The sequence below is a fragment of the Siniperca chuatsi genome, linkage group LG12 (assembly GCF_020085105.1).
Source record: "Siniperca chuatsi isolate FFG_IHB_CAS linkage group LG12, ASM2008510v1, whole genome shotgun sequence".
Taxonomy (NCBI): domain Eukaryota; kingdom Metazoa; phylum Chordata; class Actinopteri; order Centrarchiformes; family Sinipercidae; genus Siniperca; species Siniperca chuatsi.
The window spans coordinates 15642530-15653238 of record NC_058053.1 but is presented as its reverse complement, the minus strand read 5'-3'; the positions used below and the strand labels follow the sequence as shown (position 1 = coordinate 15653238).

The following is a 10709-nucleotide window of genomic DNA, read 5'->3' as shown; positions in this document are numbered from 1 at the left end:
TATATGAAATCACTCACTGACCAGCTAAAAGGGTGTAGTTATACTATATTTCAATTTAATTAAACACCTGCACCTGATAAGCCAAAACAGGGCTTTCAATTTTATTTTTAAGATTTAGTCATAGGATTACGAAGCAGTAAAGCTTTATACCAAAACAGTTGTATTTTCTTAGTTGGATATGGTACCAAAGAAAGGAAGGTCATAATAATTTGAATGTTAACAGCAATTTAAGACATAATTTTGAAATTTAACCATCTGATGATGAACATGTGATACGATTAAAAACTCCACAACAGCTACTTAGTGGACCTTGTGGTGAGATTTAGTCAACTTAAAAACAGATTTTGGAAATTGCACAACTTAATCTCAATGGAAAATTTAAAGAGAGGAATTCAAAACACATAAATTCAGAGAAAAGTTTTAAAGTAAAATATTTCAATAGTATAAATTCATTACAAAATTAAATATTGAATAGTTGTTACATGTCACAATTAGATGCTCAGTTGCTTATAAAATACAATGCCTTGCTGCCTGTCTTTGATCCCATTCTAATTTTGCTGTGAACACCTGAAACACTGACCTATCTGGCAACAATTCAGCTGAAAATCCATCTCCATGTGCATGGAAAGACTGTGGCAGATAAGCCTAACACCTCATTATTTTAACCAGTTAAAAAAACAAACAAAAAAACACAAACTGTCAGCAAATACCGCACAGCAAGTTTTATTTATACATCCAAAAACAAAAGATCAAATTTCTCACACTATATACAGATATTACATACAGTGTTTGTACACATATTACATAATTTGTACACAAGAAAAATATACATAAAAATGTAAACCTTTGTATACAAAAAATACCTTAGACAAATTAAACAAGGACCAATAACAAAAGGTGACTAGATTAGCTCATCCTATCTTTAAAAACAGAAATACAGTACATTCAATGAGTATAGGAATTTGTCAGCCATCTCTGAATTCAAGCAGTTAAATGTGCCTACAGTACGAGCCCTGTTAATTTTGTTCTACTGTGGTTTTTGGGAGTGAACTGGTGCAGTGACTAATCTCATGCTATGTGGATACAGCAGTAATGCCTTGAAAACATTTTTCATCAAACCTGATTTTTTTTTTCTTTTCTTTTACTTTTCGGGTCACTGTGTTTATGACTATTAGTGAAAACACTGCAGTCGCTGAGAAGCCCAGTCGTCTCTGGTGGAGCTACGGGTTTACACTTCATAATGTGTTTTCTCTTTGGAAGGGAGAGACAGAACTGGGCCTTCTCACAGCTGGAAATGGGGGTCTGGTGCAGGCTCAGAGCTGGTAATGATGGCAGCTGTTCATTTAATGAGCGTCCAAGCAAAAAAAAAAAAAAAAAAAAAAAAAAAAAAAAAAGGCAAGACAGACACGGGACACGTGAAATACCACCAGCCTCATCCACTCCTGTGCAAATCTATGTTGAAAAACAACATACTGTACGTTGATCTTTTTTTTTCCTCCACAAAATGAAATGAAATGGCGATGCAGATATTCCTATGTTTCATATCACCAAGAATCAAGCCAGTGACCATAATCTAATATTGATATTATAATGCTTTCACACACAAGGTCGCTGCCCCATGCAACCTCAGACTTCTTTCTGGAGTTTAATAGCTATCAAAAATACTCTCCATCAGAATATTATTAAAAACAAAATGACAGTATACACAGCATACAAACATTGATCCCTCCAACTTCAATAGAGAACTTACAACCATTTTGATAGCCATTAAAAACAAGAGACTCATTCTACAAGACACAGGTTCCACTGAATACATTGCAAATAATTTCAATCCATTGCTACTCAATAATTCACCAACAAACCCCAAGATAGAGACTGCTACTCTATATACCTAATACTCAACAATGCCTGACAATCTGTCTAATATAATATCAAAAGTCATGGTTGTACTGCTGTATGAGTCATTGACAGTGGAGGAGCTCTCATTTTCTAAAATTAAAATTTGACCCCAAGTTTGCATCATTTAGCTTAAAATCATTTTAGAGTTTTAGAGTAAAACAGACTTTGCGTTACCTCAGACGTGCTCAACACACCAATTTACACCATTTAAATCCCTACCTACGTCTTCTCTGGGTAGTCCGGCCTTGACGTCTTATAGTGGGTTTCCTTGGAGTCCTGAAACTGCCTATAATGAGACATGAAAGTCACTAATGACCATTGTATATGTGGACCAGAGAGCACCTTTGAGAGTAGACACTTCAAGTCCCTGGATTACGCCATCATCACCCCTATCATTAACACTAAAACTCATTTATTAGCCTAATCCACTCAGTATGACCTGAGAGAAGAAGTTAGGCTGACCTGATCTCTGGTCTCTATAGGCTCTCGTTCTGAGTGAAACTGCTGTAAAATAAAAGGTTTACAACAGTTATAGAGGCCAAAATATATTCCTGATCCAGCCTGGATTCAGCAACTGAAGCTACATGTAATGAGACCAATAAAATACCTTACAACGCTAGAGTTATGTTAATGTGTTTATTGCTTTAAGAAACTATATTTACCTTCAAGTGTCTACTAGGCCACCCAGAGTCCCACAACCAATGGTGAGGTCAGAGATTTTGATGTCTGAGCAAACCAATAAATGAGCACATATACAGTATACACAATATAAAAACAGCTGTTTAAAAGTATTTTGGTAAATTCATATGAGTGTGAAATCTGACTCAGTAAGATTCTATATCATGATAACAGTTAAATAGCTTGAAACATAATGGGTCACAAATATCACAACCTGTACTCTTGTTTTTCAGAGGGTGACAGAAGCAGTGTATGAAACAGGTGGAGAAATAAAAATGCAAATGGCCATCTGAGCAAGGCAGGGTACAGTTGATCATTTAAAGACAGGACTTTAACTGGCAAAGCAAACAAAGCGACCACTGACTGAGCCTCCTATGTCAATGAATTCTGAGCACTGTGACACAATCTCTCTGCTAAAGGTCCTTCCGCCAATTTTCACCCGTTTATTTCATCGCCAAATCTGACTGTTACCCCCTGCTGACGAAAACCACAAGGCATCAGACTAGTGGACTCACACTGACTTAAAATCCCAGAGACCGTCTGGCTGCAGAATAAAAGAATAGAAAATATTGAGGAAAATCTGAGGTTGTGCAAATTCATTACCAAATAGTGCACTATTACCACATTGCACACATCTAGCAGATGAAGAGGGGTGGTCAATCAGAAGCTGGTCGACTGGATTGTAAGAGACTGTGAGTCCACACGCCATCATGCAGCCGCTGCAGGCCGCCTGATCTCATTTACTTTGGGCGAAGGGTGGTGTAGCGCTGTTGGCACTTGCAGCGGTGGCACTAACTATGGAAAAGCCAGCGGGGGGCGCTGTGGAGCTGTGGCTCGGCTGCACGTCTTTCGGGATGCCACTGTGGGAGGCCAATTGATGGCCAAAGGCCGCGCTGAACTGAGGGAGCTGTTGCTTGGGCTGTGTGGAGGTCAGAAGATCATGTGAAGAGGATGGGAGGGAGGATGAGGGGGCAGGGGGAGTCGTTAAACCTGTCAAGCCACTCTGGGGCATCGCTGAGAGTGCAGCCATGGGCTGCAGCGTCACAGAGTGGGTGGTGGCCGGGGGAGTGGACAGGGAGGTGGATATGAGATGACTTTCTGAACCTATGAGATTGCCAAACTGTGTGGGGTCGGTGAGGGGGAGAGGGAGATTGTTCCATGATGAGCGTGGGGGTCCTGGTACCCCGCTGAGAGGGACTTCCAACAGCATAGGGGTGTCTGTCTGGAAGGAGCTGGCATGGGGAGAAGATATGTGGTCACTGTATGGGGATGGCACGTGCTCACTGCTGTAGTGGCTGCCTTGGGGAGATGATGTGGGTGCTTCCGGCTTGGCCAGGACATGGGATGTGTGGGTCCGGGAAAACGTTCGCTCTGTTATGGAGGTCTGAGTGAGCAGGGAGGTGGTGGAGGGGGCTACGGTAGAAGAAGATGAGGTCAGGTTGGAGCACGACGTCGGGGGCTGGTTAGCGGGCTGAGATGGCGGTGAGGGGGGAAAGTGACCCCCAGTGGACTGCAGTAGATTGTCCTCCAGCTCGAGGCTGGTGAAGTTCTCTGTAGGGATGCGGCTGTTGAGCAGGTCCCCCATGCCCCCTGGCTGGACCGTACCAGGGAACACAGTCATAGCTCGGTGGTCCACTCCTTCAGAGGGGGCCAGGTCTCCCATGGAGGTCAGGCACACCAAAGAGTCTGGATAGGACCCCATAGCCTGCAGTGCACGCACCAGCTCCTCAGCCTCCTCCGTGGTGGGCAATAACTCCCCATTCTTACCTACACACACACACACACACACACACACGCGTATGCAACATTTATCATTATAAAACCACAGACCAGGAGGACTTTATTAGTGTGAACATGAAAGAATGAGCTGTATGACAACCTTCAAACAAGTCAAAGTCCTGCAGGTCATCAGGTAGTCTGGGTAACACGTCGGAGAAATCCTCCTGGTTTAGCTCAAGGTCATTTGGAATGTCTGCCATTTCATTGGTGATGTCGTCAGGAAGCTCCTCTGTACTCAGGTCTGGAGTTGAAGGGCTCCTGCCACAAAGACGAGATAAAAAATGCTTAGAGAAGAAATACATCATGCTACTGTAGTGAAGGAGCTGTTCAAACGTGTGACATGAGAGCCTGCGAAACAGGGCATTCTCCCTGACACTGGATCTCTGCCCACTAAATTTTTAACTCAACAGTGTAGAGACACAGGTGTAGCAGACCTGATGCTGGCCTGTGAGGGCATTGCTAGGCTTGTAGAAGGCATTCCCAGGTTCCCCTGTGGCAACGCTGGAGGGATGGGTTTCTGAGGCCTCCGCGGCCCTCTCCTCCTTTTCTTCTTGTGTTTTTTGGTGAGCGCCGGTGGTTTGGTCTTTTTACGTGGCTTACGTTGTTGCTGCTGCTGGTGCTGCACTCGTCTGTTACCATCCCCTCGCAGGAAGTTATCCTGTGTGAAATGTATGGGAGAGCATTGAGTCATCTTAACATTGCCCCATATGAAAGCAAACAGGGCAGTCAGACAATCAATGAAGAGAACATTCAAGGAAAAGTTTGACATTTTGGGAAACACGCTTTGAGTCCGGTTCTGTCCAAGGTTTCGGCCTCTTAAAGGAAGTTTTTTCTTGCCACTGTCACCAAGTGCTTGCTCATGGTGGGATTGTTGGGTCTCTGTAATTAATATTATAAAGAGTACGGTCTAGACCTGCTCTATAGGAAAAGTGCAATGAGATAACTTCTGTTATGAATTGGCGCTATATAAATAAATTTAATTGAAGTGACTCATGTCTGTTCGCTACATATGAAGCTACAGCCAGCTGCTGGCTTACTTAGCTTAGCACAAAGACTGGAAACAGGGGGGAAAACAGCTAGCCTGGCTCTGTCCCAAGGTAACAAAATCTGCCTACCAATATATAGCCTATACATATGTAAAAATGACATATCACCATTTTACAGGGTCTTATGTGCCTGACTATTTCTTGGTTGGGACCAGTAAAGTCTCTGCTGGTTGCTGGGCAACTGGATACAAGCCACAACTTAAGATTTTGAGGTGCTAGAAACAGCTAGCCTGGCTCTGTCCTTGTCTTGTTTCCCGTCTTTGTGCTAAGCTAAGTTAGCACATATTTATCGTACAGACATGACAGTGGTATCAATCTTCTCATCTAACTCATCAAAAAAAAAAAGCTTTATTTCCCAAAATGTTAAACTTTTCTTTTTTAAATACTGAACTCACCATTTTTTTGGCATGCTCTTCACAGAGTGGTGTCTGGTGCGTGATATCAAACACAGGGATGGAGCACTGCTGACCATCTGCAAATTTGGCTGTGCAACTAGCAAAGAGCTGCTGGGAACGATTCAACAGAATGTCTAAAGAGAACAATAAAGGAAATAACACAACACACTAGACAGAGGACATGTGATCGTAGTACACAAAGGGATATTGCACATCAAAACGTACAACTGAATTGTTAAAACCATATTCTGAATTAGAAAACAGAATCACAGCCATTCTCCTGCAGTTGTAGCGACCAGCTGTACAATCAGTGATGTGATGGAAAGGATACGCTGAAAGCAGTGTCGAGTGAAGGGCAGAGCCCTGTTGTTGCAGGCCTGGCCCTTTGTGCTGCCAGTGCAGGTCACTGTATCTGTGTTCCGCTGCCTTGCTGGAGCCACACTGTAAAGACATACCGACCCAGGACTGAGCAAACAGCTACAACACTCATTTGTTATGTATTGTACATTTCAAATGAGGAGATGAATATTGAGAGATTAGAAGACCAACAAGTCACCCATAGAAGCAGCACACTTTACTGGTTGCACTGATACAAAACACTGGATGAAACTTCTTTTTTGAAAATCATGTACATTGAATTTCTAATTTACAGGTGGGTGATGTGACTGGTTTAACCATGCTGGCACCTACTAACACATGAAGTTTGATCTTACTGTATTCATATTAGTCCTGAAAGAAAAAAAATTGAACTAATAAGACATTTGTGAGAATACCTTGAGGAGCTTCGAGAGGCACCACGAAACTCCTGGATCAGCTGCCCAGCACAGTCTGGGCTGTTACTGGCAGCGTGCAGCAAGGCTTTGCGGAAGGCATAGCGGTATCTCTTCTGGCGGATACTCGCCCTCTCTTCCCTGCACATGTGCTTGTATTTCTCCTGGAGGTACGAGCAAAGCCTAAGTAGCCGTGTTCTGCGTGAGGAACCACTGTCGTCTTCCAGCCTAATTAGAAAACAATTAATAGCAGACATGACGAGAAGTGTCAAGTCAAAGTTTATACTGTGGGGTTAAGTATTAGGATACCAACCCATTCTGTGGTCTCCAAGAACTCTGGAAAGGAACAAATGTCTCTGCCTCCTCTTCATCATCATCATCATCAGCACTGTCTTCTGACCAGTCCAATCCTGGAAGAGAACTCGTTAGAGCAGCTCATCTATCTCAGCAGGCTCAAGTCTCAATTGCTACACTATCTGAAGTATCTTACACAGTGCTTAAAAATTGCACATTCATTTATAAGTAAGGAAAATCAAACTGAGTTTAAAAACTGTTGGTAAATGCATTTAAATTAAGCACCTAGGTGAGGAAAGAGGTCACCATGCTCCCGGTGTCTCTTGGCACAGAGCTGGACCAGATGTTGCAACCTGGCCAGGCAGCTGACAGAAGGTGAGAAGGCAGCGGGGCGCATGACAACCACATGCCGCTGATTGTTACTGCCACTTTCCTTGCAACTGACAGGCAAGTGAGTAGCAGTGAAAGGCATTTTCCTGCTGAGTGATGGCCCAGAAGGTTGCACTGGACTGGGTGCTGCATTAGCGGGCATCCCTGGAGGCAGAAAGTTGACTGTCTGAGGTGGTGATGGATTGCATAATAAACCCTGCTGCTGTCCTGGGAAGATGAAGGAAGTCACGCTGGAGTGCTGGGGCGGCTGGAGAAGACCTGACTGCTGCCGTGGGAGATGAGTATTGAGCGGCGAGGAGGGGTGGACACGGGCGATGGGGGAGGGATTAAAGTGCTCAGGAGGTGGCTGGAAGATGTCTGTATCATGGCAGAGTTTCTGGTTGAGCACCAGCCGACTCTGTAGTTTCTTCTTGATGGCGTTGCCCTTCCGAGGAGTACCCACCTCCTCCCCATCTGTGTCATCCTCATAAAAGGCAAAAGGGTCCAGGAGTTCCCCATCAGGGAGGGGTAACAGGCGTGTACATGGGGGAGATGGTGGAAGTTCATCTAGACCATTGGGAGCTTTCAGAGCTAGAGAGGGCACAGTTATGTTGAGAGCCACTGACTCCAGGTGAGCCCGTGAGCGCATTTCCTCCAAAGCATCATGTTTCTTTTTCCGTTCCTTCTTGGGGATAAAGCCCAGAACCTGCAGGTGGCTGTTACAGTATCTGGAAAACAAGAACACATTCTCAGCATACTATGCACATCTGTAACATAATGTTTCAGCACAGCATAGTGGAATATGCCACCAATGCACATAAACATACACACCTGCGGTCTTCAGACTTGGGGATGGGGTTGGTACATCGCTGGCTGTTGTACTTGGCCACATATTCACATTGCTTGAAGGGGGCCGTCTTATCCTCCAAAACGTGCCGGATACAGAAAGCATAGCCATTTAGTCTGCGCTGCTTGCAGAGCTTTGGGCTGTACGAGCACAACGGCTTATTGTCCACCTCTGAGAAGTGTATGTGTTTGCCTTCATACATCACGTGACTCTTGTTCTTGACAACATCAGCTGATGGGATAAAGTCAGGGAAAACCAAGAATTTCATCACTAACACTTCATACTGAGGAGTTAAACATGCATGCACACACAGGGTTGAGAGGCAGGGAAATAGTCACCTCTATAACAGGTTACTGTTTACCCTTAGCTAATTTAGGTATTGAATGAGAATAAATATTCAGGATTATTATGCAATATAATTTACTGCATAAATAATTTTGGTGTCATGTGAAAAATTAAATGACTTATGTATCAAATGACCAAGACTTACAAATGATTTAATTCATCATTGCTTGTTCATTAAACTATTATACGAGTGTATGTGCTATGAAAAATAAATATTGTTCTGCAATTTAAATATTTCCTTGAGAACATTATAGTCTCTAGACAAACTTTGCCTCTGAATATTGACTAGTTGCTTTCTCACCCTCTAATTTTCAGTGTTAAACTCTATCATTGAGAAACGGGTGGTAAACAGAGAATATGTCATTTTACACAACAGTCCATTCAATTATCCTTCAAGCTAGCACTTAAAAGATAATATGATGGTGGTAAAACAGTATATTGCATGCCAGCAGTCTGCATGACAAAGATAAAAGCTAGAAAACAGACACTTGTTAGTGTGTAGGCATCGTTACAAGACTAGCTGAACACTCCATCAAAACGTCGTTTTTCTCATTCAACGATAAACACGAACACTGTTTTTTTTTTTTTTTTTTTTTAAATGTGACTCTTCATAATAATCAAACATACAAATAGGATGCTACAGGTATATCTCAATACACTTTATCGATAATTGTAGCGTTAGCTGCCCAGCTTCAGTAGTAGCTTAGCGGCTACATTTTTAATTGTGTTTTCAAGTTAGTTCTGACAGCTGAGGTACATGTTGGACACATAAGGACAGGTTGGCCAAGTGTCATTTATATCAGCCTGGGTTAACGTTAACAAGCTAAGCTAGTTAGATACGGAGAACCGGGAAGGCAGCAAACGGTGACTAACATTAGCTAGCGGAACTACCAGTTGAGTCCGGGGAGCTAGCTCGCCAACATTAGCTTGTAGCAGATGAACAGATGTGAAACTTTACACTATGAAAATGTAAACGTATCTACGTGTAACATACACCCGTGTACTAATCCAAAAGACAGAACTTTATCCATCTTCAATCAGAAATACATCTTGTCAACATAGACCACACACGAAAATTCAAATTTGCTAGTTAGCGAGCTAACAAGCTGTCAAAGCTAAAAACACAAATTAGTAGGCGGTAGCTAACCAGGAAACGGAAACATAAGCAAATGGCAGCACTGTAAAAAAGGTCTATTTTCAGTTTAGTTTTATTTAGAAAAATGCAAGCGTAATCATAAATACAAGCCATAATTGATCAGCCCAAGTCGTGGGATTTTAGTGTATTAAAACATGATACATTTATGGCTAAATACTTCCAAACAAAGGGTCTACATACGAGGCTTAAGGCCTGTCCCCGAAGGCCTCCGTAATAATCGATATGAATTATAGCCACTATCGTTACATAATGTGACATTAGCAGGCTACAGGACTTAAAACTGTCGACGTTACATAACTCCCCACACCTACGTAAGGCACTGAGTGCTTTAATCAGATCACAAGTTATAAAATAAATGAGTCATTAATAGGAGGCCTCTTAGCTTCGATAGCACAGCGACCTCTAGTTGAACGCCTGGCCGATTGAAGCCAGTGCAAAACGGTACACTCAGAAGTCGAGACCGAGGCTGTATACGATTTCGCTTACCTTGAATTGGTATGGGCTGTGTAAGGTATTCGCTCCAGATAGACGGCCGAAATGTCTATTAGAATCAGCTAGGCTATTTGTACATCGATATTCGAGACAGGATAGTAACAGTTATCTTCATCGAGCTCGGTATATCTTGAAATAAGGATGCATGTAAATATAGGCTATCCACAGCAAATTACAAGCAGTAGGTAGGCTGCTGAGGATTTTTGTTGGATCCACAGCAGACTCCTCACAGCACCACTACAGGCACTGCGGGGACATGACAACAATCCGTTCAACAACAACAACCTCTCCTACCATATTGGAAATTGAACTTTGTTAAACACCCCTACAATGTAGAAGTGTCATGTAAATCTCTTTATGAAAGAAATTACAGTTTGTGTGAAGGACAGTGCGGTTTGCATTTTTCACATTTAAAGCAATTGAGTTAAATCACATTAACTGAGAGGTCCAGCAAAGTATTAGTGTAAAATCCACCTGGACCACGGCTATCGTCTTCCATATGAATGAGTTACCAGCCCTACTGCCACTGTTGCCGGCTGTTCCCTGATGATGGACCACGTGTCAAGCACATACAGGAGCTCGAGAACGGAAAAGTTGACTCAGTTTCACACCAAAACAGGACAGTACCATGCATGTAAC

The 10709-nt window shown here is 42.8% G+C and overlaps 1 protein-coding gene across 2 annotated transcripts; it reads right to left on the bottom strand.

Moving 5' to 3' along the window:
- Window positions 1–707: 707 nt before the first annotated feature.
- LOC122886056 (INO80 complex subunit D) lies at window positions 708–10707 on the bottom strand. 2 transcript variants are annotated; one of them, XM_044217919.1, is made up of 10 exons: window positions 10545–10707; window positions 8062–8308; window positions 7147–7958; window positions 6881–6977; window positions 6571–6795; window positions 6129–6238; window positions 5798–5931; window positions 4791–5014; window positions 4457–4614; window positions 708–4344 (listed from the first exon to the last, which is right to left on the bottom strand). In XM_044217919.1, the coding sequence occupies exons 1-10, from the start codon at window positions 10567–10569 to the stop codon at window positions 3314–3316; spliced, it is 3063 nt and encodes a 1020-aa protein (XP_044073854.1). In that variant the 5' UTR covers window positions 10570–10707; the 3' UTR covers window positions 708–3313. The 2 variants fall into 2 exon arrangements, with proteins under 2 accessions (XP_044073854.1, XP_044073855.1); XM_044217920.1 differs by lacking the exon at window positions 10545–10707 and adding an exon at window positions 10065–10516.
- Window positions 10708–10709: the final 2 nt, after the last annotated feature.